Raw genomic sequence first — 27,383 nt, forward strand, 5'->3', positions numbered from 1 at the left:
TGTCTGAGGGGAGCTGCAGTGTGCATGTGATGACAGACTTGCTATTCGCCCTCTCAACACCCTGGAGGGGACCGCCTTTTCTACCTCCCCAGTGAAGACAGCCATATGGGGAGGTGGTTTTCTTTAGGGACAGATTATAGGAGAGTGTCATGGGGTGGCTGGCTTCTGGAAGTTGATGAGCATCCACACTCTAGATCTTTATCCAAACCTCCTGAGAATTCACTAGAATACCCCATGGACAGCATGTCCCTGTACAATTGAGCCCCGCCTTACGTAGGTGCTTGCATTCGTGCTGGGATTTTCTCCTCCACTGCAGAAGATCAGTATGAATAGCCACCTATTCCTGCTCCCTTGCAATTTTACAGATGCACTGCCTTGCGGGGACTTTCCCACCTCTGGTGGCACTTACCTCCTGCAGTGAGATCTCCATAAAAGATGTTCCCTGGCACAAGTGCTGAGAATAAAAAGCTGTTCTCCCCACTCTGAAACGTGCAGAGTCACTAATGACTCCATAAATCCATGCCCTCCAGTGCTGAAACTCGAGAGGTTATATTTTTATTGAGATGAGAGGATAGTCATCTCACAAGGAATGCATTTTCCATCATGCAGCAGAGACCATTTTCTGGACAACCCTTTTGGAATGAAATGTACACTGCTAAGGGTGGTTTTATTTAACCCCCTTTTTTTATAAAGCTCAGAAGCTTGGAACCAAAATTTGGTTCTTAACAAAACAAAACAAAAGCCCTTGATTCTTGCAAAGCCATGTGCACTGGTTAGTGAAAGATGGATCCTGGATGGTGAAGCTGCTATCACTGATTTGGTTGGTTTAAACAACAGCAATAGAAGCATTTGTCTAACAGGGTAGGCTTGATATGTGTGTCTATGGGAGCCATTCCATTGACTTCAGTGGAAGTTTGAGTCAGACTTCATTTGAATAAGGGAAACTTTAAAGATCTTATTAAAAGGTGTTTCAGGCTCTTTCCCCCATAAGTGAAAGATTCTTTGCAAGTGGGGGTTTGGCAATGGAGATCTATAGCAGAGATTTGGGGTCTGGTTTAAGAATAGTTGCTAACTTTTTATGTGCAGTTCTCAGGTTCCTTTTGGAGCTGGAAATACAAAATATCCCCATTTTTAGCAAAATATCTATCATTTTCCAGCTTTATGCAGCTATGATTGAGCCCAGTCTAAAATCTTGGCCCTAGAATCAGATCTGCATTTTGAACATCACCAAAGTAGGAGACTGTTCAGATCCCAGGTTCCAAAAGGAGGGAATCTCCCTCCAAATGAGTTAGGTGAGGAGCAACCTAGGAAATGGTGTTTGAAAACAGGCTGAAGAGCAGTGGGAAAGAGATTAAAAAGATCTCCTCCAGCCCCCCAAAGCCCTGGCCACGGCCCTTATTATAAATGCTATCGGGTGACTCAGACACTTTTTGGCAGAAAGGAATCAGTGAGCAGCACAGAAAGTCAGCCACATGGGAACTTCAGAGTTTATTATAGTCCATTAGGGAGTAGGTGACAAAGATCTTTGCTGCTATTTGTCCCATCATCTCACCCGTACGCTACCACCTTCAGGCGTTGTGGTGAAGTCCAAATCTGCTTGCAGGGGGGATCATCTTCTTCCTGCTGCCACTGGTAAGTTGATGGTACTCCAATGTTCCCTGTGGTAAATGCTTCTTTAAACAGCCCCCATTTGTCATTCTTGCCACTAGCTCAGCATGGTCCCGGTCCCTTGAAATCCAACCTGCAGCAGCTTCATAGGGTGGTTGGGCCTTTAACCTTCTTCTAGCAACATGTGGTCACATCATCACTTTAAATCTTACTATCAGCTTCATGTGGCTGTTGCACCTGTAAATGACCCTAGTCCTTTCCAGCTCCTCATTGTCAATATCTGTTTAACGTGCTGCTCCACAGGGTTGGTGCCCCAGCTGTCCCTGCACATGTCCTAGGGCTGGAATATATGGGGGAGCCTTGCCCTTTTAGATATCCCCTTTAAGCCAGCAGTTCTTGGCCACCTGTCCCACCCCAGGCCGGGAGGCTGGGCTGAACTGGAGCAGCTGGGCAATGAGGGTTTTGCAGGGCTCAGGCAGAGGAGGAAGACCATCAGGGTAGAGGACCCCCTTCTTCTGGCGGCGGGGCATGCTGTGGATGTGAGTATCATCGAAGGGCATGCAGCCAGTCACCATCACATAGAGCACCACCCCCAAGCTCCATATGTCGTACTTCTTGGCGTCGTAGGGAATGCCCAGCAGCACCTCGGGGGAGGCATAGGCAGCTGATCCGCAGTAGGTAGTGCTCAGGTCTGGGTAGCCACATGCCTCCTTGCCAAAGCCAAAGTCAGTGAGCTTTGCCCGGCGGCCATCAGAGGTGAGCAAGACGTTCTCACACTTGAGGTCCCGGTGCACCAGGTTCCGGTCATGAAGATAGCGCACGGCACCCACGATCTGTCCAAAGATGTCCCGGGCCTCGGGGACACAAGGTAGTTTCCCCAGCCGCTGCACCAGCTGGAGCAGATCAGTGGACGCTGCTTCCATCACAATGTAGAGTTTCCCATTGCAGACCTCGATGAACTCAAAGACCCGCACGATATTGGGGTGCCGGATCACCCTCAGGATGGAGAGCTCCCGTGGTAGAAACTTGTGTACAAAGTCGGGGGGTGCCCGGCGCCGATCCACTACCTTGATAGCTAGCGGGCCCTTGTACTTGGCTGAGGTGGCCACCCTCACCTTAGAGTAACTGCCCTCACCCAGGGTCTGGCCTAGCTTGTAGCCAAGCTCGTTAAGCAGTTTGTCTCCTCCGGAGGTTCTTGACATGATGCAGTGTGGCTTGATGGGTTCTGATGGGTTTGATTGGGGCTGGTGTTTTGCTCCAGCGATTGAAAGCTTTAACCCATTGTGCGTGGCAGCTGTGGACTTTCACCCCCCCCTATGTTCCCACTGGGTACTTGGTCCAGGGCATCACTGCTCACCCGGGTATTGTGATGTGCTAGGAGTGTCATGGGCCACTCCCTTTGTGTGTTGCCAAGGGTGTCAAGTTAGCTCCCTTTCCTTCCTCCGCTCTTTGGGATCCTGGGCATATCATGTACAGAAGCAAGGGGAAAGCTCCTACTGTTAATTTTCTTGAGATTATTGTCTCTTCCACTTGAGTTTGGGCTAGGCTTCTTGAAATAATAAGAGCCTAGTCATGAGCTTTCTGAAAGGAGCAATTAATTTCTGGTTTTTGCCAGACTGATGCATATTCTGCACAGAAAACTAGATATATTCAAGTCAGGATTTACACAAAGTGGTGCAAAAAGAATGGTTTTATACCCTGCCAAACTACAAGTTGTTTTGGGTGACTCTGAATATATATTTTGTAATTCTGAGGCTGTGTTACCGGAATATTTTAAACCAATTGAATTTAGCCAATGATGTTGCCTACAAATGCTGCTCTTAATTTAAAACCTTTATTTTTAATGTATCTGTTCCGGTAATTAAGGTTGTGGCCCGCCCTAAAGGAGGTTCCAGGGAAAGCCGCAGCTAGCTAACTTTCCCTTGAAAGGACACGGATACAGGCCTCTGATCAAGAATAGACAGTCAAGCAGTGAATCTTCGAAAAGAAAAGTAGTATTTATTTAGAAGTGAGTGGTTCCAGTAAAAGAGTAAATATAGATAAAATAAGGTTACAGTTAAAAAGGGAATGAAACGGCGCAACAAATAAAAACGCAACACTACAATAACAATTTCAATTTAACTCTACGGCATATAACAATATAATCATTCACTTACTACTCTATACCGTATAACAATATAATAATTGAACATGTAACAATATATTAATTAAACATTCAATATTAAATACTTAAAACTAAGCACCTAGGAAGCGCTGGCCTGGTGGTTACTAAATGGGTAGAAGCAGATCTCACTCAGACAGAAACATCCAACTTTATTTACACTTGCAGCCCCTCATAAATGAAAGATGGGACTTACAGGGGCTTTCTTAACAATCCCTCTGCACTGTCTTCGAGGGCCTTCTGCTTGGTCTATGTTTTGGGAGCGCTCTGTGCTGTAGCAATCTGTGCTGTTGTTCAAGCGGCTGCCTGCTTCCACTGAGGTAAAGTTTCTCCTCAGGGAGCAGATACAGAAGCCTGCTTGGCTGTTGCTGAGGTAGCTGCTGCAGTGGCCTCGGCTGGCTGGGTGGCAGAAACGGCCATTGCCAGGGGCAACCTTGGAACCCTGAGTGGACTGCTGCAAGAGCTGCTTGGGAACGATGCTAGCGAGTGTGGGTTGCGGGGCTGCTGTTGTTGCTTTGCTAGGATGGAAAGGCCATTAGCTACTTACAGAAGCCATTGTTATGGCTTGTGGTGCTGCTGCAGTAGTAGCTGCTTTGTGAGCGATGGCTGCCAGTGAGCATTTTCTGAGGCTAGCGAGCGCTGTCAATGCTTGTGATCGTGGGTAGTTAGCTACTCTGCTGCCGTAAGGCAATAGTTAGCTTTCTTACCCAGCAGGGCTCCACTGGTGTGGTTGCTGCAGCTCTGTGAGCATCTTCTTTCTTCCAGGTGCCCTGCAGCGTTCCGCTCTCCTTCAGGGCCTTGTCCCCTACAAGGTTTTAGCCTGTTGGCTATCGCCTTTATATACGATTTGCAGCGCATTGGCTGAATTACGATGATAAATTATAGCTAATCAACTTTCAGGGATTTGCATATGCAAAATTGTCACATGTACCGACATGTGACACTCAAGCTCAGCCAATCAGTTTCCAGCGATTAGCATATGTTAATTATATGCTAATTAGTCATGTGTCCTGGTAGCTCCTCCTCCTATCATAGACCTCTATGGGTTCAGTGTATTCCTATGGAGTTTTTCAGCTGACCTTTGGATGAACCCTAGCTACTTCCTGTTTGAGAGTCCCATGTATTCCTATGGGCGTCAATGTATCTCTATGGGATTTTGATGAGTCATTCCTCACAGGAAGTGGAATTATTACATCAGAGGCAATGGACTCCTGGGTGCCTAGAAATGGGATCTCCCATTATATTACATCACCCTATAGCCACCATTACTAGATTTTCTAATTTAAACTATTCTTAATTTTTATTTAATTACAGATTTATTCCTAAAACTAATTACTGTTCTGAGCATTCCAAAGGCTCCTGATACTATCACTATTCATTTTACATTCAATTAAGCAGTTTATAATTTTGCCAAATTTACACCCCAACCTGAAGTTTTTCTGCAAATTTCCAATTTAAAGTGTTGTAAGGCATTTTGGGCAACTGAGACAAAATCTCTGGTCACAGCTGGAGAAGCGTATTTACCAGCTATGGTTGTTCCTCCTAAGGGTTTAGAGGAGGACTCTCTCAATTTATCTTCCAGTAAAGAACCCCCAAAGAACTCCTACTGCCTAAGTTCTTGAACTTGAAATTTTAGTCCTTTGAATTTTTAAAAAAGTAATAGTTGGGGCTGCATAAGAAAATTCGGACCAGAGGCCTCTTAGAGATCTACTGAATTTTAGATTTTTAATTTTGTTGGGGCAATGATCATTATTCTGAGGACACATTTGAATAAATGTACTATTGATAGCATATATTTATATAAAATGTTTTAACTCCCCTCCCCAGTTTTTCTTGAGCACTCATTTGCTGAAGGTAAATGGTCTTTGTGGTTCTTGGTATAAATGTAGCTTGTCTGGATTGTGTGTGTGTTTTTTCTAATTTTTTAATTAGACACTCTGAACAGCCCAAGGAGGCAACAAGAGAGCCCTAGGTACTGAAGAGAATAGGGGATTTGGACAGTCACACGGAACCCTTGCCTACACACGCATAACGTCACTGGTAGCCGTAAGTAAGGGCAACAAAAGGGGCATCTGATGCCTCCAGCTACCCAAATGGGCCACTTGTTACTAACTCAATGGGGCAGGGAGGAGGGGAATAAAGTACAGCCCCACCAAGGGAAGTGAAGAATACTATATCTAACTGAAACGGGGGAGGGGGATTTGGAGAGGCAGGAAGCAATTACCTGGGTTGGGACTTGGTGGGAACTACAGCATTAGCCGCCCTACTTTTGAGAAAAGTGAAGTGGGATCTTTAATGACCTCTATTTGGGTCTCATATGAAAGACATCAGCAAAAATGCCCCTCAAACAGCCTGCCAGATTTCAGACCCAATAACCGACTCAGAGGAAAGAGCGCTGCCTACCTTCCGTTCTTAAGCACTGTTGTTTTTTCAAGATATTCCAAGGTTCTAGTCCACGTTAGGGAACAGCTGCCTGAAAATTGTATATATATATATATTTTTAGTTTATAAAAAAAAGTCTGAAACCACAAAGCCCTTCATGGTTCTAATAATACTTTTGCCAATCAGTGCTGAAAGAAAAAAAAAATCAGTCCAGGACTGAGCACTATCTTCCCTTATTCAGTCATTTCAGTATTTTTTAAAGTCACTTGAGTTATATAACCACTTGAACAAATAGTAGTTATTAAAGCAGCTTTAGTTATATGGGTTCATTTGATGGCACCTACTGTATTATAAGCACAATGTTAATTTTTATCTGCTATAGTACTTGCTGGCTTTACCCAACCCTCTCTCCAAGAGCCATCTTTTCTTCTCACAATCCTTTTGCAAATACAGGAATTCACTATGCTTTGAAAGCACAGCTTTTTATTAGGCATGATGCAGGGAAGCATCACTCCAGTAACAGCTGGAGGAGTCATCCAGCTTTAGCCAGGCACCACACTGCCTGAAATGCCTTGAGACAGGGGAGCAATATAAATGTTGTACTACTCAGTTACAGGGTGGAATATTTGTTTCCTCCAGTGTGTGGACACAACTCCGCTGGCTGGTGGGGTGAGAAGTGGGTCCCTTAATCCCATTCCATCCTCATCTTCTTTGAAGAGTGTGGAGTCAGTGTAGCTACTAGGGGATCACATCTGTATGGAGGCATAAGGGAGGAGGTTTCTTGTCTCTTATGTCCATGTGGTGCCAGATGCAAACTGGCCCACAGACTCTTTCCATGCAGGCAGTCTAATGAACAAACTTAGAATTCCTGCTTCTGAAGTGGTTAAGTCATAAACTTTCTGCAGAAGAATTTGCCCAGTTTCCTGGTTTCGCAGAATGACATTGGCAACCTGGGGGTGGGGAAGGAGAGAACGAAGAAGAAACAATTGGCTGAGCTACTGAAGATGACAATTAAAAAAAGAGAAAAGAAATCCAGGAACAAAAACTGACAAAAATTCAAGATTTTAGGAAAGAACTGCAGCTTGAACCATATGCCACGAATGCTTTTATTTAAGCACAGAAAAAACAGCACAGCACTCAGTAGGCCAAAGAGCTGTGGAAAGTCATTTATTTCTGTGGGCTACAGATTAATTCCTGGCACTTACAATTAGACTGTGATTCATAACCACAGTGACTTCAGATGAGGTTCAGGCTGCACTTTCAGTAAGAAGTGAGCACTCCTAGATGACTAAACACCACTGAGCCGAAGTAATAGATTTGAGGAATTTTTATGAGGGAAGATGATACCCCACGTTTCCATTGGTTACAAAAGTTCTCTTCTTGTTATATATCACTGCCACTGAGAAATGCAATCCTCACTTCTCTAAGTTGACAGGTAGGTACCATTACATATGTGTGTAAGCATAGTGGTTCTGATGATGCACAGTACTTTGGGCTAAAGCAAGACTTGAACTGTAGGCTGTACAGCAGTGGAATACATGGTGATCGCAGGGGGTCCATGGCAGAATCCTCTTTTAGGGGAAGCCCGTTTGTGATGTTCCCAGAAGAGATGTGGCCCGAAGCACTGTGGGAGAAAAAAATGAAGTAGCTACTATGAACAATACCCAAATGGTAAAGGTTGCTGTGGCTTTGTATCTTGTAATACTGATAAACCTACATCTGCTGAAGTGAGCTCCCAGTTTTAATGTTTCCAGCAAACTTGGTTGAGACTGCTGTACTCAGGTTCAGATTAGCAACTGAGCTGTTTTCTCAGCCATTCTCTACTCAGAACAATACCTAGCAGTTAGAAAACATAGAACTGTTATAAATCCAAAGGTCGCGTAAGGCGATGCCATGGTGGTTAGGAGAGAAGAGCCCAGCTGAAAAATAGGGCCGGGAAGGGCTTCTTCCCCAGATGGGGAATCTTGGGGTATCCAGTGTGATACTAATATATATTTCTGATCTTTCTGTAAACCCAAGGCTAAACTGTTGTTTGTTGTTGTTGTTCATGGTCGAGACGTTCTTTTGCAGCTCTATTCTTAGCCTGGTTCCTAACCCACAGTCTGCAGTATGACATGCCTTTCAGAAAAAGCACTGAACTGAGACAGCAAGAGGAAGGAATGAGATCTTTCTTCTTTGGAGAACACCATTAGATAGAGAAGGAGGAAAGAGCCCTGAGTTCGTCTTTCTGTGCTGTGCTTGGACTTGTATTTTTTGTTTCCTTTGATTTTTTGGCGTTCAGTTTCTTAGCATAAAAATGTACCCAAAATCTGCTTTGCTTCCATCCCTCCACCTCCGATTGTGCAATCAGTACTATAAATATTTAGCCAAAGTCAATACATTGTAGTGGCGTTGACAGATATGGCAATATTCTGGCCCAACCTCATTGTATTACGTTTAACATCTTTGGAGTTCATTGTATTAAAAATGCAAATGTTTATGTATTATTGTGGGACTGTTTGGAACATTTATAGGAGGAAGATATGATTAATGCAAGCTCTAGGAAGCGTTATAAACCTCAAAAAACTGTTTGGGACAATGTGTGTAAGGTGAGTTTTCCATTAAGTGCTTGGGAGGAGGGAAATGCAAAGTCTCACCTCCAAAGCCAGCCTTTTGAAACTGCACGCTGGGGAGAGAAACTGATTGATTGCCTAGAAACTCCAGCCCAAAGACCTTTGAACTATATAAAGGATGGATTAACTTTTCATGAGGGTTCCTGTTCTGGACAAAAGGGTTTTATGAACTTGAAACCTCAGGAACACCTCTGTGGGGAGTTTTGAAGGACTGCTCACCTGATAAACTTATTAGCAAGCATGTAGGTTATTTCTATATTGTTTTCTCTGTAGTGCTTTTGCCTTAAGAATAAAATAGGGTTGCTTAGAAAGGACTGTGTGGTTACGTATAACTGGAGCAAAATTACGCTGTGTACTGTCCCTGAGGAGAGAGGTGAAGTGGGCCTGCTTAGGCAGATGGTCTTTTGCTGGGAATAACACAGTGAAGACAAAGATGTTGTTATTTAGCTTAACAAAGAGAAGATTAAGAGGTGACTTGATTACAGTCTATAAATACTTACCTGGGGAGGTTCTCTGGCCTGTGCTATACAGGTCAGACTAGATGATCACAACAATCCCATCTGACCTCAGAGTCTAAGCAAAACTGTTCAGCCTGGAAATATTGCGGTTAGAGGGGAGAAAGATGCAAGTCTTCACCTAAGAGAGGCTACTGCTGGGGAGCTGGAAGCCTAGAGTGGGTGTCCTTGGACCACTGAGGAGAAATACAGGTGCAATTGCCCTGAACTGTAACAGGCATAATCAGCACTAAGTATGTAAAAGGAACTTGAGCCCTGAGCCTCCTCACATGCTATACCTACTGGTAATAACAGGAGCTTGATTGTGGAGCTGTCTAAATTGTTTCTTTGAATGACTCTAATTAATTTCTATAATAGTTCTAATACTTGATAAACAGCAGTTGCTCTACAAAGATACAAATGACTTGGTAGTAATATTTTTACATTCAATAATTTATTTAATGACTTGAAAAATCTGCAGAGGTGGGTCACACTTTATATTGTTTCCTTTAATAAAGTTTTAATAAATTACTAATAGGTGTTTTAATAAATGGTTAATTGATTTTTGTAAGCAACTATTGACCTGTTGGACTCTATACCAATCTGTAACTGTCTTCTATTGATGTGTATCAAACACTACTTATGTTTGCAGCATGGTTATACTTAATTAATAATTAATCCTTTATAAATCCATTGACAAATAGAGCCTTCATTATAAAGTATGACAGAGATACATAATTAAATCCTCAAGCTCTATGGGTTGCTTTGGAATATCACTGGGGATAACTTAAACCAAACTTTTGTAAAGAATAAAGAATATTTTCCTCACTAAATAATAATGAGCTTGCAATACTGTTGTTCTGAGACATATGGTAAAATTTTCAAACACACCTAATGACTTAGGCTCCAAAGTTTCATTTTAAAAAGTCCCTGTAGGTTCCTAAATGCCCAAGTCTTTTTTGGCTCCTAAGTCACGGAGCCACTTCTGAAAATGTAACCTAATTTATAGCAGGGACAGAAATGGGGGGTACGGGAGGGATCTGGGACTCAGAGGACCTGGATTTGATCCCTGGATTTGTCACTGACTTTTTATGTAGCTACAGGCAAGTCGTTTAATGTGTGTCTCATTGTCCCTTTTTTACAAACGGGGAATCTTTTTACCCACTGTTCTGTAAAGTGCTTTGAGATCCTTTTGTAAATATGGCAAAGGGATGCAACCCTGTATGGGGACATATGATTTAGGGTATGTTCAGTGTTTTCTGTGGAGAGGAGGTAGGCCTTCCCCGCCCTCTGAGGTGAGCAGCCACCTCCTCTCACTTTCTCAGAGGGAAGTGACAGTTGGAGGAGAGGAGGGGGATGGTTGAGGGATAGAGGCAGGCACTGTGGGAGCCTGAGAGAAACAGACTCTGTGAGTAAACTGAGAGAAACAGGGAGCCCCCAGAGGGATGGGGGGAAACCCTGACTGAGAGAAACTGAGAGTAAGTAGAGAGGCTAAGATTGGGCAGGAAAGACAAACATGCAGAAGAAGGTCCCTTTAGTTTAAAGGTGGCTGGTCAAGTCAGTCCATGTTGGATGGTGTGTTCCTGAGCATCCCTTCCTCTTTGTTCCTAATCATCGGTTCCAGTCATCTCCTATCATTGATTCATGTGGCCATGGAGATCCGGAACAGGAGATTCAAAGGTCCTTCAGATCCAGTGGGTTTGGTCTAATGTGCAGCCCCGCAAGTAAGAATCACTGGAGTCAAGTCCATCTCTTCAGGAAGTCATGAGAGGCATTTGAGGTCAAAGGCTGTCTTGGGCGGTAGACAGCATCCAGTGAGATATTTGGGGAAAGGGGAACCTTAAACTAGAAAAAAATAACCTATAAAATAATAGCCTGTGCTTACAAAGATAGCTATAGGGATATTTCTTTATTTAGAGTTATATTTAGTTAAGTACACTTAGCAGTAAGTTATGGGGTGTGTGTGTGTGTGTATGTGTATGTATATGTGTGTGTGTATATATTTGAACCATTATAAATTTATTATATGTATTCTTCATCAATTTAATGTTATTGTAGGGAGGTGGAATCCAGTTCTGGTTTAAATAAAATCTCCGTTATGTATGTGTGTGTGTGTGTGTTTGTTTTTTGACAACTAGTTATATTATCTCGGCTACCATTAAATAACCTTTTATCATGATGTAAAATCTCCCTTTCGTCAGCTCTTGCCTGCTGTTTAAATTATACTACCACTGTGGTGGATCATTACTAAATCTTGTTCAGTAGTTCTGGGACATGGTGACCTTCAGAAGTATTACAAATTATAACACAATAACCCTCCTCTGAGAGGTCTGTTGACAATTGCATGACAGTCACTACATAAGTGCAAGGTATTTTGTAAACACAAAACCCAGAACTGTTTTATCTTGATGAGAGCATGACCAACAAACAAGTCAGTGCCTCTTATGCCCCTTGGAGGAGCATCAGGGCAATGAGAGAGAAAGAAGTTGGTGTATAATTGGGAGGCCCCGTCATGTGGCTGGAGGATGTTTTGACTTTCTGTATTTAGGGAATGGGAGGGGGCTTCCCTTGTGAGACTATCACTCCTGTGGTGGAGTTAGTAGCTGGGAATTCAAAAGCAGATTAATCTCAACATTCAGACTAATCAAACATGTCTCTGTGCTGTGTATTTTGCTGTGGCTGCCCTTTCCCTGAGCTCCCAGATTGCTAGAGCTATGCCAGTTTAATTATTGGACTCTGAAGTACCAGCTGTCATTCACTACAGCAAACAACTGAGCTAACAAAACAGTCATGAGAACTTGTTTACTTGGGATCATTAGTCCACTTCTTTGCATTCTTATTTATCTCTGAAGTCCCTATTATGATGGACTGTGGTTTATTTCAAAGGAAACCTCTATTTTCCATTTAGTTCTAAAATGTTCTAATTTTTTAATTATGAACAACATTTTTATGTACCATGGGCCAAACTTTACTGTTCTTACTTAGGTGAAGACAACGCATGGTGTGGCTGAACAGGGAGTGCAGCATTTGGCCCTGTATTTGGAATTAATAATTTTAGTAAAGTGTTGCCTGGAGGTTTCACACATGGCATCAGATACTAAAGTGATGAGAATTTGTAAAATCTTATTTTAGGATAACCACACCATTAGCAAGAGTTGTATATAAAGCAGTTTCTCCATATTAATGATAGGCAAACCTCAAAAAGTTTGGGGCTTCCAGTCAATCAGATAAGGACACTACAGCTTGCATATTTACCTAAAGTTTATTTTAAATATCCAAAGCTTTTAGGACTAAGTGTATTATAAACTACCATGGAAAGTTAGCTTGGGTGTATTCAATATATGAAAAATGTATATAACATGAGGTGCTTGTCTTATGTCCCAGCCCTATGATCAGACCCATGTAGATGGGCCATGAGGAGTCCCCCTGAAATCAATGGGGCTCTGCATGGGCTCAAGGGTTGGCTGGCATGGATCTGATTGTAGGGCTGTTGGGTTGGGGGATTTCTTGTGTGAGTGAACACTACCTAGTACACCACTGGCATACAGAAAACTAATGTTAACAATTTCTATTAATGGAAGAACTGTAACACCTAGTTCTGAAGTATCAGGGGGTAGCCGTGTTAGTCTGTATCTACAAAAACAACAAGGAGTCTGGTGGCACCTTAAAGACTAACAGATTTATTTGGGCATAAGCTTTCGTGAGTAAAAACCTCACTTCTTCGGATGCATAGAGTGAAAGTTACAGATGCAGGCATTATATACTGACACATGGAGAGCAGGGAGTTACTTCGCAAGTGGAGAACCAGTGTTGACAGGGCCAATTCAATCAGGGTGGATGTAGTCCACTCCCAATAATAGATGACGAGGTGTCAATTCCAGGAGAGGAAAAGCTGCTTCTGTAATGAGCCAGCCACTCCCAGTCCCTATTCAAGCCCAGATTAATGGTGTTGAATTTGCAAATGAATTTTAGTTCTGCTGTTTCTCTTTGAAGTCTGTTTCTGAAGTTTTTTTGTTCAATGATAGTGACTTTTAAATCTGTAATAGAATGACCAGGTAGATTGAAGTGTTCACTTACTGGCTTATGTATGTTACCATTCCTGATGTCCGATTTGTGTCCATTTATTCTTTTGCGTAGGGACTGTCTGGTTTGGCCAATGTACATGGCAGAGGGGCATTGCTGACACATGATGGCATATATAACATTAGTGGATGTGCAGGTGAATGAGCCCTTGATGGTGTGGCTGATGTGTTCTGACTATCGCGCTATACCTTGGGCTCTGATCCTGCAAGTTACAATGCGTGAATGTACCTGCATAGAGCCCCTTTGACTTCGGTGAGGCTTCAGGTGAGTTGAGGGGGTTCTGCCCATGTTGTAACTTGCAGGATCAGGGCTGTAGGTATTTCTAAGGCACCAATCACCTCTCTATCTAATCTTTGTGGTATCTCACTGATCAGCACCTATATATGTAGATAAACACATACATAAGAATTGAAGGCAACTGACAGTTAAGGTCTCTAAGTCAGAATATTATGTAAGCCTGTGCAAATGGGCACCATAAATTATTCCTCTTCATCTGTTTTTGAATAATTGGGATCCTATTGCTGGCCATAAATGGGATGATTAGTTTTTTAAAAAGTTTTTCCACATTTTTCTGGTGTTTAGTATTTCTGAATTTATTTGATTTTTTTTTTTTTTTTTTGGTCATTTGGAAAGAGAGCCCTGGGCTGAAAAGACAACAGCTTGTCTTCATTATTGACGGTCCATATGAAACATTGGGACTAGGTTAGTGCTGGCATTAAGATTTGTATTTGGCTCTGCAGCCAGAATCACATACTGTACCTTTTTGAGTCCAGTAGCGCACGCTCAGGTTATTACCATATGGAACAAATACAAGCGAGGTTAGGATTGTAACCCAGGGCAGACATGTTTTGATAGGCGATAGCAAGGAAGCAATACTGCCCATAGTAGCAGGTGTTGTTTCTTTCAAAAATGTTATTCTCCCTTTTTTTTAAACTGCAAAATGCTATTCAGCAACTAATCTCAGAAGTGTTAAAATAGAGCACACCCAGTGCTGGTTCGGTGCAGTTGGAAAGCAAGCAGACCCTTAAAAGGGATGTACCAGACAGCAGAGGAACAACAAATCCAGATTGCTCAAAGACAATTCATTGCCTGGGTCCCTTTTCTGCAGTAGAGCCACTACTCCAAATCTACTATAACTGCAGGTGTGATTATTCCTGTTAGTTTATTTTAGCCCAGTAACGCTGTGGTTTGGCAGAGCTGTACTTGCAGAAGCAGAAACAAACGTGACTGAGCACAGAGCCTTGTCTATGAATGTTTTATGAAAATGTGTGTGTGGAGGCAGCAACAGCAGCCTGAGGTGAAATCTCATGTTGTTGGAGGTTCTCCGGTCCCTTTGAGCAGCAACAGCAGCGGTGATCATAGAGAAAGGCAGGGTTGTGTTTGGTTTGAAAGTCATACAGGTAAGATAGATATGGTAATTTGTATAATTTCCCATTCTTCCCCCTCCCCCCCCAAGAACTGGGTGATCATCAAAATACTCCGAGCTGGGTTTTTTCCCCTTCCTATGCATATCAAAAGATTTTATAACTTGCTTTTTTTTACTGTTCAGGAGTAGGTGTGATCCTCACCTGAGTTCTGTCCCTTTGGCTGTCTGCTTCTCTTTCAGCCTCTCTCTAAAAAGGAGTAAGATAGACTGACGTTTGTGATTGGTGTGACCCTGAGACCTCCCCAATCCCAGTTGGCACACTGTTGTCATGATATGTACCCCAAAGGTGGTATGTAATATGTCATTGGAACACTAGTATCTCAATGATCATTAATGTCTTGTGTGATATATGTACATCCACACACGACCTTACAGATATGTGCTGCAAATGTGTTCCTAAAATGTATTTGTTGAGCAATGCCTAAGCTACTCTTGTTCCAGACAAGGGAATATGGTTCCACCTGCTTGAACATGTCTCCAAGGTAAATTAGGCAAGGCGTGACCAAAGGCAAAGAAAAGCAGATTGACATGCATGGTAAACAAAGCCATCAGAAAAGTAAGCAGGGAAAGCTGAATATTTAACATATGGAGACTGTACCCCAAGGGAAGCCTTCCTGCCTCTTGAAGCAGGGTCAATGAACTTGGGAAGACAGCATGGTGTCTATACCCCAACAAGAGAGAGAAGCGTTGGCTGGGTTTACTTTCCAAAGAATATTCTAACATTTCTAAGGTTCACTGGGACTATGAAAAGAAAGGGGAGAGATCCCCACAATTATCCTTTACTGGGCAGAGACATGAGGCTAGGGCCCTTGTACAGATGAGAAAAGTGCATCTGGGTTGAAGTTTCCGGGAACTGAATATAGGTGAGAAACCTGGTTAGGCAAAGTTTGGAACTTGCTGAAGTTAAATTTTAGTCTTAGAACAGTATTTTTACTTTTGTTTGTAACCATTTCTGTCCTTACTCCTTGTACTTGATGTACCTATACATGGGTATATCACTTATACCCAGGACTTGTTGTTTAATCAACTTGTTTTAGTTTTACTATGAACCAATCCAGTCCCTGGGCTGAAGGGAAAGGTATACTAACCCCATTTAAGCTAACAGGCTGCAGTATATCGTCTCTTTACTGATGGTAGTATGACAGACCCATCCCAATGAATTGTGGATCAAGGCCTAAAAGGTTCTTACAGACTGAAGGGTTATAACTCAATTTTTCTGTTTTCAAAAATCTTCTGGGGCAAGTTCAAACCTTGCTTACATGTGTACACCCGACTAACTTCCATTTAGAGCCTGTCTCGTGGTAGAGTTAACACTGGTAACTCAACAGCAGATTGACTTCACCTCAGTATAGTGACTCAAGTGCAGTTGTATGAATAAAACTGAGGGCAGAATTTGACCTTTTATAGTCTTTGGTTTATCGTCAGGGTTGATAATGCTGCCTATTATTAAAGATGCCTAACACTTCCCATTATAAATAGTGTATGCAGTAGATGGATATCTCTGGAGACTGAAGGGCCTCTCTTTTAAGCACAGATCAGGTACAGTATAGGCAAAGGGTTCTCCCACACCCTGCCACCAATATGCTTTAGTTCTGATGAACCAGCTTCTAGAGATGAGTGTAATTTTCTTTTCATGTCTATTTAGCTTTGACCTTTCTGCAGTGATTTGCAAGAAGAGTTGATATCTTTCCTCTTCCTTTTGTAAGCTCAGCCTTTTGCTGTCATAAGAGTCACAAGTTGTTGTTTTTTCGTGTAATTGCAGTGACTGTCTATTATCCATCCAAAGTTTCTTGGGTTTAGGAAGAGATATCAAATCTTTATAAGAATCAACATGAAGAGGAAAAGAGAGATGGTTTCAAATGATGAAGAGTCAAAAAACTATAGCCATCAGTGGGTTTTCACAGCTAAAAGAGAAAGAAGTATATTTAAAATCATCAGTAAAAGAATGAATCATGGTAAGAAGGTTTAATACATACTCAAATGTAAGTCCATACAGAATGAACTCACTTATTGATTATTCCTAAATCATTCTAGTCTTCATTATCTTTCATATTAATTTGTTGTGACAGTCTCTTACATAATTCTGCTTCCAGGAATATGAGTGGTAATAAGTAGAAGGTATTTTAAATTAGGATTTGACCTAATGCTTTGTGCAAACAAATGTTTTTGAAGTGCTTTTCAAGTGTTTTCAAGTGTTCTGTATTTTTTAATTCATTCAAATACTGTCCTCTGGTGTTCAAATGTCTGCATTGCACATAAGTTAAAGAAGCACATTATGGGTGAAAATCTGGTCCCATTGAAGTCCATGGCAAAACTCCCATAAGGCCAGGATTTCGCCCTATGAGATGTCATACGTAGGAGAGACACATAAGTAATAAAATACATTAACTAAGAAAGTGACCTAGATGGTGAAATGTATTTTTAAGAAATGTACAGACCACATGGCAAAAACAAAGTTCTTTTCACAAGATGCAGAATAATTATCATGGAGAGTAATGTAGAAAAATGGACCTAAAACACAGTGCCAATCCTGCAAACACTTGTGCCTGTGCTTACCTTTACTACCATGAGTAGTTCCATTGATTTCAATAGAATACTCACAGGAGTAAAGTTAAGCACATGAGTATGTGCTGCAGAATCCATGTCCATGTTCGACACTTGTTAAGGTTGTGACACTGGTCCAGCAAAAGCCTTGCCTCACTTCAAACTTTGACAGCACAGCTGTGTGATGAAGGATTAGGCTTTACAATGAGATATCTCTCTCTCTAAGGCCTTGTAGGTTACTCGCCTTTGACCTGTTTTTAATTGTCACATACAGAGCCTATGGTGTAACATTATTTATTAGAGGCAGGGTTGGTAATGCTGCCTATAGATAAAATTGCCTGACACTCCCCATTGTAGAGCTCTGTTTCAGCTGTTTATGACTTTGCCAAACTTTAACTGTTCAGGATGAAATTTTTCATGGCAGGAGTCCACCTCAGGCTGATTTGTTCTGGGAAATTTCAGCTAAAATGGCCAAGCTGTTTGTCAGAATGAGATTAAGAAACATATGTTCTTTTGCCATGTTAAAAAAAAATTGTACAATTGTTTCATTAAGAAGCTATAGTGCCTCTGGGCTTTAGAGCAGGGACATGAAATTTAGCAGGGGGTCAGGGATGAGCCTTTTGCCATACATGTGAAAATTTGCCCTAATTTGGCCACGTTATGAGCCTCTGCAAAATCTCAGTTTGCACATGCTCAGTAGAGACTTGTTAGAGTTTGGCATCTAAATACTTCAAAGATTCCATTGGCACTGAGGCCTGGTCCACGCTAATCCCCCACTTCGAACTAAGATACGCAACTTCAGCTACGTGAGTAACGTAGCTGAAGTCGAAGTACCTTAGTTCGAACTTACCGCGGGTCCAGACGCGGCAGGCAGGCAGGCTCCTCCGTCGACTCTGCGTACTCCTCTCGCGGAGCAGGAGTACCGGCATCGACGGCGAGCACTTCCAGGATCGATCCGGGATTGATTTATTGCGTCTAGACAAGACACAATAAATCGATCCCAAAAGATCAATGGCTACCGCCGGACCCGGAGGTAAGTATAGATGTACCCTGAGTGTGCTCCAGTCCAGGGCAGCCGGCAATTTCCCTGCAGTTACCACTTCTGGCCACTGTGTCCTGGGCTGGTGCCGGACACAAGAACTAAGAACAGGAAGATGGTCTCCCCTATGTTGTTACTGCTCATTGTTAGTGGTCAGGCAGTGTGAAGGAGAAAGAGGAATCACCCTGACTTGAATTTTGAGGGGTGGTGGTGATTTTTTTTTGCGGTGGTGGAGGGAGGGAGAAGAGGGGTTGCAAGAGCCAGAGAGTGAGGGGAGCAGAGGGAAGGGAAAAGTCAATGGAGTGGGGGGGAGCAGATGTGGTGGGACCAGGAGCCAGCCTTCTGGGGGTGCATAGGGCAGGAGAGAAGAGTACAGGGGAAGGGGCCAGGAGCTGGAGTGGGGGATTGGAGAGGAGCAAATGTGGGAGGCAGAATTGGTTGCTCATGAGAAGCTCAGGAGAAGGGAGTGGGGGCCAGGGCAGAGGATTGAATAGAAGCTCAGGAGGAGGGGGCCAGGAGCTGAGGTGGGAAGGGGTGTTGAATAGGAGCAGAAGGAGAGGCAGGTAGGAGCTGGGTGCAGAGGGGGAGAAGGCAGGAACTGCATATAGTGGTGTAGATAGGCACAGAGGTGGAAGGGATTGCAGGAAGAGAGAGGACAGTCTAATGGTTAAGGCAGTTGAATGCTGGAGAACTGGACTCTATCCCTGCCTCTGCCACACAGTTTCTGTGCAAAATCACTTAAACCAAACTTTTCACAGGGAATCACTCGTGTGTTCCTCAGTTTCTGGGTGTCCATCCTAAGACCTGGGGGGAGGGATTGCTTTGCAGAAGTACTGAGCACTCATGGGTGCAACTGAAATCAATGGGAGCTTTGAGTGTTTTGAACATATAAAATGCTATACATATGCTAAGTTCGCTGAAAAATTGAGCCCTAGCTATGATGCCTCTTGGGGGTATTAAGGGTTGTGCTGTACTGTGCTACTATCTGCCCTTAGCTTGAGGAAGCCTTGTTATGCCTGCCAGGGGTCAGCTCCACTGGTCCCGGGAAACACAGATGTCTTCCTCTAGGCCTCGCAGGCCCCACTTCTCTCTACAGGTTAGCATTAGGCAAACCCCACCCCTCGAGCCTTCTGAGCATCTCCTTGGAGTGTTCATCCCCTGATTTACTGGACACTCACAGTATTCACAGATTCACTGCTTCCAAATAAAATGTACACCCCAGCTTAGCAGTTACACCTCAGGTTACCACTCCACTTAATACACAGCTCTGAGATATGTTTATAGGGAAATGAAGTATAAGCTTATTTAACAAAGCACAGAGATTCAAGTAATAGCAAGCAGAAGTGTTGGAATCAAATGGTTACATATAAAATAAAATCATACATGCATTCTAGAACCTTGACTTAATTAACTAGATACTCTCCTGACTTGTAGAGTGATACTTACCCAAAGTCCTTGCAGCATTTTACAGCCAGACTTGGCAGTGAATCTGCGCATCTAGCCTCTTTTAACCCTTTCCAGGTGAGTGTGTGGAGGACACCCCATCACACTGACCTTATGCATCCCCTGGGACCTATGCCAGTTGGCACCAAAAGGTTCTTGGGTCACACTAGGTATCTCAAATTGGGCTCCTGAAATTAGTGGACATGTGACAATGTTGACCATAATCGCTCTGTGCCTTCATTTCCCAGCTGTAAAATGGGGATAATCTCACCTAATCTCACAGGAGTATTGATGTGAGGCATTCAGATACTATAGTGATGAGCGCCACAGAAACACCCAGAAGGAAATAAATAATTTTGTATTCAGAGCAGGATATGGATGGTATATGGTAAGTAAGGCCTGCGGCCACACTGAATAAGAAGGATAAAAAGAAATATTGAAAAACTACTCATTTACTGTGGCAAAACATAGGTTTTTTGGATATACTTAGAATACAGCTGTATTTTGTGTAATACTTTTCATAAGCAGTGTGTCTCAGAATATTTTGCAGAACTAAATAATGCATGACAGAAAACAGTCATGCAAAGACAGATCTAGTGAATATACTAAAGCACACAATGCCGTTTGGGTTTTATCAAACATGAGAACTGAAGGAGAGCCAGGACCCAGCAGAGACACAACTTGACCTGGGAAAGCATCTTTACAGGTACAGGCAGGGCCGGCTCTGGCTTTTTGGCCGCCCCAAGCAAACAAAAAAAAAAAAACAAAAAAAAATCCTGCGACGTGGCCGGAGCGTGGGTGCAGGGGGACTGGCTGGGGCGGGGGGGGGAGCGGGCGGGAGAGAGAGAGAAGGGGGCGGCCAGGGCTACAGCAGGGGCGCTGCCACACAGCCCCTCCCGCTGCGCCGCCTCCTGCCGCGAGGGCTCCGCTCCGGTCGGCGGGGAGGGAAGGAAGAGGACTGCCCTGCAGGGCGCTCTGGTTCTCCGTGCCGCCACCCCCTACAGGACGGCCAGAGTGGAACAAGAACAAAAAACAAAAAAAAAGCAGCCTTGCCGCCCTAGGATTGGGCAGAATGCCGCCTCCAACAATCTGCCGCCCCAAACACCAGCTTGCTCAGCTGGTGCCTGGAGCCGGCCCTGGGTACAGGAAGTAGAACGGTGATAGAAATGGAGCAAGAGCTTTATGAGAAGGGGTTAGCAGGAGGAGGAGAATCAGGAAGTAAATGGTTCTTAACAGAATAAATTATGATAGTTAAAGGAGGTATAAAATCAAAGTGGGGTTGATTCAGAGAAATGTGTGAGTGTTTTGAGCAGTGCTTTAACCATTCCTAATGAATACCACTTACATTTCTTCCACATATTAATTACTTACCTGATTATCCCAAATCAAAATGTTTTTTATGTAGTGGTATGTGCGGTATGAAGATTTTGTTGTCTGCCGCATCAGTATAATGGGCCACATTTAATAATAATTTAATGGATGTTTTGCTCAATTAAAGGCTTTGATCCCTAACGAGGATATGGCAATCTGTTGTATACTGCATTTGTAGAATTGATGGAAGAATGCTCTGTCATGGACTCACAGAGCAGATGTTTCAAACATTTTAAAATGGTACAATGGGATTTGGCACAGGTGGAAGGTAACCGGGTTCCTTTGCTGAGCTGCCTTAAAATTAGGTGCTAGAACCCTGTCTAAAGAATCAGGGTAATTACTACTGACTCAGACTGATAAGTGGATCTAGTTAGCCCCAACCAAGATAGAAGAGGGTTTGGAGAGAATGAGGTAAAAGGAGCTATGGACTAGGACAGAGGAGGTCCTACATGGAAGGCCTAGCTTAGGATCTCTCGAGAATGGAGGCTTGTTTGGATGATGGGTAAAGCCAACTCTAAGAAGGGGGTAATTTTGGACTATATGCTGTGTGTGTGTATGTATGCATCCCATTTGGAGGAAGGTGGGAACTCCATGTGCTTATAGGTACCATATTGACAATTCCTGTTTCTAAAGGGTATTCTGAGCTAATACAGAGAAGATTTAAAAAAAATAAAACTTCCGAGAAACAAAGAGAGAGGAGTGTAACTTTGAGAGCAAAGAGGCCACCATGGGATTATATGAATAGTGTGTTAAGTTATTTGAATTCAAAAACTGAGTAAAGAATTTTGTGTTCTAGAATTCTCATTTATAAATGTATGCTTATTATAATGTAACTGGAAGAAGGTTCCTTGCTCATTTGCATAAAAGACTGTTGAAAATAAACTTCTGAGAGAAGTAGATTGGATCAGGAGATCCTGAATGCAGATTCAGCTCACTCAATTATCTGAAGTTTGGGGTATTCCTTCCCAACTGGCTAATCAAGGTTATACTTGTATCTGTGATGTTGCTTCATAGAGAATATAGAAGTTGAAATAAGTTGACTTTTCTCATTGCTGTGGAGCACATCTGTTTTCCCAGGAGGGTCCAAAAGTCAAATTTATCAACAGTCACTGTTCAAGCTGTTCATGTCAGGGTGCAGGGTTCTGCTGGCAGGCCTGCATATTGGATGAAAAAAATGGTTTGTGGTTATCTATTGTTGGTACCCACAAGTTAACAATATCCCCTCTGGCCTCTTGGGGGCAGGTGTTCATTACAAATAGAGTTTTGGATACAGATGCTACAAATCTCATTGTTTGTTACTTTTATTTCTTTTAGGAGCTAATATTCCCTACATTAGTGACAGGCTATTTCCCATCAATAACGACTTTACCTAAGGAAGAGCTTAGAATTGTGGCCATGGAAAATGTTTATTTAAAAATTTTTTTCACTGCCCTACTTGTTTTGGGAACTGTAAGTTCTGCAGTGAAAGAGCAATGGCGTGGGGGAGGGGAGAGGAAAGCTCCAGAATGAAGATGGCACTCTGCCCCCACAAATGAAATCTGTCATCTTGAAACACTTTCAGATGACTCAGCCTCAGCAAGAAACAAATTGTTTTAACAATAGACTTAATTAGCTGGTGTTTGTATTCCTTTGCAGCTTGCCCGAGTCCCAGCGCACCTGCTGGTAGACCTCACTTGAAGCCCTGCCGTTTCCTGCAAAAGAATGTGAAGAATGAGTGAAGCGGTAAATAAGGACCTCAGTAGGTATGTCTGTTCCCTGCTGACTGCTAGAAACATCCTGGGAGGAAGGGGGGCATACTAGGTTTCTTTTTTCCTGTAGTTTTTGCAGCACAATCTTTTCTTAAACACATCAAGAAATTAAACTCAAATAAACAATGTAATTTCCATTGAGTATTTGGAATGATTCCGTTTAATAATATCAAAGAAAATGCGGTTCTTTGTTTTTTGTATACTCTGACATTTTTCTGATAGCTAGTCTTTATATAATTCCTCTTAGCTCTAACCCTATTACATTTAACACGAAACATAAATATGTGGTATGCTTTTTCATATCTCGTTTGACTTAAGACATGAAAACAAATGCTTTCCCTTCCTCCATCCCCCAAAATACTTCTATCCTAATATGGACTCATCATTGCCAAAATTTCTTATTTTTGCGGCCTGTTAGGGATTACTATGCAACCATGTATCTTTAACTAAGAAAATAACAAGATTGTGAAATTCATTGTTATCTCTTACATTTGCATGTAAAGCTGATGGTACCTTTTATTTGAACAAATTAAGGGAAAAAATCAAATCGTGGTAATGATACAGTGGAAGTATACCTGCTGAATGGCAAAGGAATTCATAGTCAAGTCCACAGTGCCCTTGAGGTGTGATTCTACCCTGAAGTGTGATTGACTGTACAAATGGCATTGAGAGGTTTCTCCATGTACCAGATCTAGGCTGGTTATTGTAGATGTAAAAAAAAAAGATTTCTTAAGTGCCTGGTCTGAAAGCTCATTCTGGGCTCTGGCAGTCAAGCTATTCTTTTTCCTTCTCCTGAATCATTACCAGTAATAAGACCTCTGCAGACCAAATTATGTCCCCAGCTGTGAATATATAACTTAGTGGATATTGCTGGAAGACAATGGGCTCGAAAGCAGAATTAGGACAGCAGCATCACTTGGGAAGCCATAACACAGGTTAATAAATCTCAGTGTCAGGAAGGTTTACATGATATTAGGAATTTGAAAATTTAGGATGAATTTCATCCTATTACTCCTAGTTATATGGGCATCCAACATCTTGACAGATGAAAGGAAACATGACGAAGCCAGTCAGTCAATGGTGCTTGACAGTAATGTGGGAGAAGAGCCCAGTGCGCGAGCGGCAAACCTTCCCACAGTGGCTATAGGTCCAGATAGAGGCTGGAGCACACTCTGCTTCCTGGCTTGCCTGTGAGCCTCCCCCTGGACTCTCTGCAATGACTGACTGCACCAGCCTTAACCTGGCTGCTCCAGACTGAGCGGCTTTGGGCAGCATTCTCCCAAGTTGTCAGTGTGAATGCTGAATTTCTTGAGATCTTGCTTGACCGTGTCGCTGTATTGGAGCTTAGGTGGCCTTCCTCTGCGTCATGGGTAGTTCTTGAGTTGGCCATAGAGCACAGCCTTCGACAGACAATCTTGAGGCATATGCTCCATTCCGTGTCCCAGCCAGTGACGCCTGCGAGTGTCCAGTGTAGTCTGCATAGACGATAGGTTGGTTCTCTTGAAGATCTCAGTGTTAGTGATCCATTGGTCCCAAGTTACTCCCAGGATTTTTCTGAGACAGCAAAGGTGGAAGCTGTTCAGTCTCTGCTCTTGGTTGGAGTATGTGACCCAACTCTCGCAGCCATAAAGGAGGGTCCTGAGGAAACAATCCTGATAAATGGACATCTTTGTATTTAGGGTTAGCAGCTTATTTTTCCAGACAAGTGAGGTAAGTTTGCCAAAGGTGACAGACAGAGGCTTTGCCAATTCTCACATCAAATTCTCTATCAAGGCTAAGTGAGCTGGTTAAATTGAGCCAAGAGAGCAGAAGTGATTCACATTGTCCAGAGCTTCATTATTGACCTAGATTTTAGGTGGGATATTAGTGCCCTGTGACATGACAACTGTTTTCTTGATACTAATTACCATACTGAAAACGATACATGCGTCAAAGAACTTATTTATCATGATCTGCAATTCACCAGGTGAGTTAGAGTTAAGGAATTATACACTCTTTTATTATGTTCAATAATCATCCTCCCTCCTTAATGCTTGCACCCTTCAAATAGTTGTGGACTTCGGCTGCCCTTCTTCGTCACTTGGGCAACTGAATATTAATGTTTTCCTTGTGAGGCAATCCTTCCACCCCACTAACCATTTTCACTGCTTTTCTCTGTAGTTCCACTAATTAGGCATTATTATTTGGTACCGTGTTCTTTTCCTGGCACTTCATTATTCCAGGTGCATTTGCATCAGAGCTATTTCGAATAGGGACAAATTGCTTCCTCCCTGGTCCATGTCATGTTGCCCTGATTTTAGGTAAATCTGGTAGCCCTCCCTATTATTAGGCTTGCTTGACATTTCCCATTATAGGACCCTCTTTTGAGTTGCTTATAACTTTGCCAAACTTTAACTGTTTGGGATAAAACGTTCCATGTTGGGTGTCAGCCTAAGACTGAATATTTTTGGAAAATTTCAGCCCAAAGGGTCCAGCCATTTCTGACGACAAAGCAAATGATGCATACGTTGCCCATGTTACCAAAATCGGGTAACCTTTTTTTTGAGACATTCTAGTGCCCCCACGCTTTGGCACCGAGTGTTAACATTAGTCAGCGGTGGCCTTTGTGTCGGTGGCGGGGGGGACAGTCTTTGGCCACTGCTATGAACATTTGGAAAAGTTCTAAGCCTTTGAAACATTTTAGTTTCCACATGCTCAGAAATGACACGCTAGAGCTGTGAAGCCAAAACCGCTGAAGATTCCATGCGCACTGGGCACGCGCCAGCCTGGGGCTAAGCAGGATTTTCGCTGAAATTGCAGCTCTGTGTTGCTGTGGGCCACTGTCAGCGCTGGATACCACAAGCAGGGAGGCTGTTTCTCTTGTGTTTTCAATGCCCCTCTTGCTGGCATCCAGGCAGCATGGAGGAGGAAGCTGCCTGATTCAATGCACCAGGGACAAGAGCCAGAGGTGAGTACATTGGGATAATAGTGAGGGATACTGGGAATTGAGGTCGGGGAGACTGGGACTGATTGGGCAAGGAGAAAGGGAGTTAGTGGGGGGAAATTGGGATTGGCAGCAGAAGATTAATAGTTTTTAAGACCACAAGGGACCATTAGGTTCATCTAGTGTGACCTTAAAAGGCACTGGGAAAGGGTGGGCAAGGAGACTAAAACTGCGAGTTGGATGGGGGCAAGAGGAGACTAAGCTCAGTGAGGAGGCAACAGGGAAGATTGGAGCTGGCTGGGCAGCAAGACTGGAACCAGTGGGGTGGGGGCAGGAGGTGAGAAGGAGACAGATCTGACAAGGAACCAGGTGTGAGGGGAGAACTAGGACTAGAGAAAGGTGGAGAGCAGAACAAAGAGCTGGAATGAGACTGGGAGCCAGTGGGCTTGGTGAACATAGCTGAGGGGAAGGAGTGGGAAACTGGAGGCCAAGAGGTGGGAGAGAAAAAGAAACAGTTTGGATAAGGAACCAGGAGGGGGGAACTGGAACTGGAACTGACACTGCAATGAGACTGGGGCAAGAAAATGGAGGCAGGGGAGGAAATTGGAAATTGCCAGGCAAGGGGACTGGGACTGGGGAGAATTGGACTGGGAATGTATGGGGCCCAGGTTGGAGCAGGTGATGTCAAGGGGAATGGGCAGAAGAGTCTGTGCCAGTAGAGAACACTCCCCTCTGAAGCCTGGCATGGAACCTAAGATTTCCAAGTGAGATGTTGCACTCCATATGTTTACGGAAATATGTTTATGAGTGTGAATATAATGTAACTGGAATATGCTTTATGCAAAAGGTCTATTGTAAGGTATCATTACAAAGCTTATAATCTGAGTGTGTTCATCCTATTTGTATGTATGTATCATTCTTGAATCTAAAACTAGAAATATGAAGTTAACTCTGAGGTCCTATTACAATTATGCAAAGTGTGGGCCATTAATGGCGGTTTAAAATCTTGATGGCACCCATTGACTAGGACAATTGGTTGTAGATGGTTTATTTACCTGCAAGCCGCCTTGTGGACGTGGGGGCCAGCCTGTAGGTAATGAAGAATGAGGTCTTACAGTGACATGACCATGTCACCTGTTACTGAAATCCATTTTAAACCTGGTGCTTTTCCATTTAGAAGGAGGAGTGGGAACCCAGAGAGAGACAAAGGATTCCTGCCTTGTGCCAAAGCTATAAAAGGGGGTGGAACAGAACAAAGGGGGCTGGCAGTCATGAGACATCCCCTATTTACCATCTGAGCTGGAACTAACAAGAGCTGTACCAGGGGACAGGATTGAGCCCAGACTAAGAAGGAGTCTAGTCTGTGAAAGAAGCTTATTGGAACATCTCTGAGGGTGAGATTTACCTGTATTCAGTTTCTTAAACGTATTAGGCTTAGATTTGCATGTTTTGTTTTATTTTGCTTGGTAACTTACTTTGTTCTGTCGTTATTACTTGGAGCCACTTAAATCCTACTTTTTATTCTTAATAAAATCACTTTTGTTTATTA

General features: G+C 43.1%; 2 protein-coding genes across 7 annotated transcripts in view; both read right to left on the reverse strand.

Annotated features, from left to right (window-relative positions):
- Positions 1 to 1,467: 1,467 nt before the first annotated feature.
- LOC101936951 (testis-specific serine/threonine-protein kinase 6-like) lies at positions 1,468 to 2,937 on the reverse strand. The gene has a single exon (XM_042860619.2). The coding sequence runs from the start codon at positions 2,808 to 2,810 to the stop codon at positions 1,977 to 1,979; it is 834 nt and encodes a 277-aa protein (XP_042716553.1). The 5' UTR covers positions 2,811 to 2,937; the 3' UTR covers positions 1,468 to 1,976.
- Positions 2,938 to 21,650: 18,713 nt separating this feature from the next.
- The window catches only part of LOC135974373 (uncharacterized), a 56,906-nt gene continuing 51,173 nt past the window's right edge, over positions 21,651 to 27,383 (reverse strand). For 2 of the 6 annotated variants that reach the window (XR_010591618.1, XR_010591615.1), the window contains exon 3: positions 21,651 to 22,317. The gene's annotated coding sequence lies outside the window, so the exon portion shown is untranslated. The other 4 variants (XR_010591622.1, XR_010591620.1, XR_010591621.1 and 1 more) reach the window with 2 other exon arrangements.

Source organism: Chrysemys picta, chromosome 11 (assembly GCF_011386835.1).
Source record: "Chrysemys picta bellii isolate R12L10 chromosome 11, ASM1138683v2, whole genome shotgun sequence".
NCBI lineage: Eukaryota > Metazoa > Chordata > Testudines > Emydidae > Chrysemys > Chrysemys picta.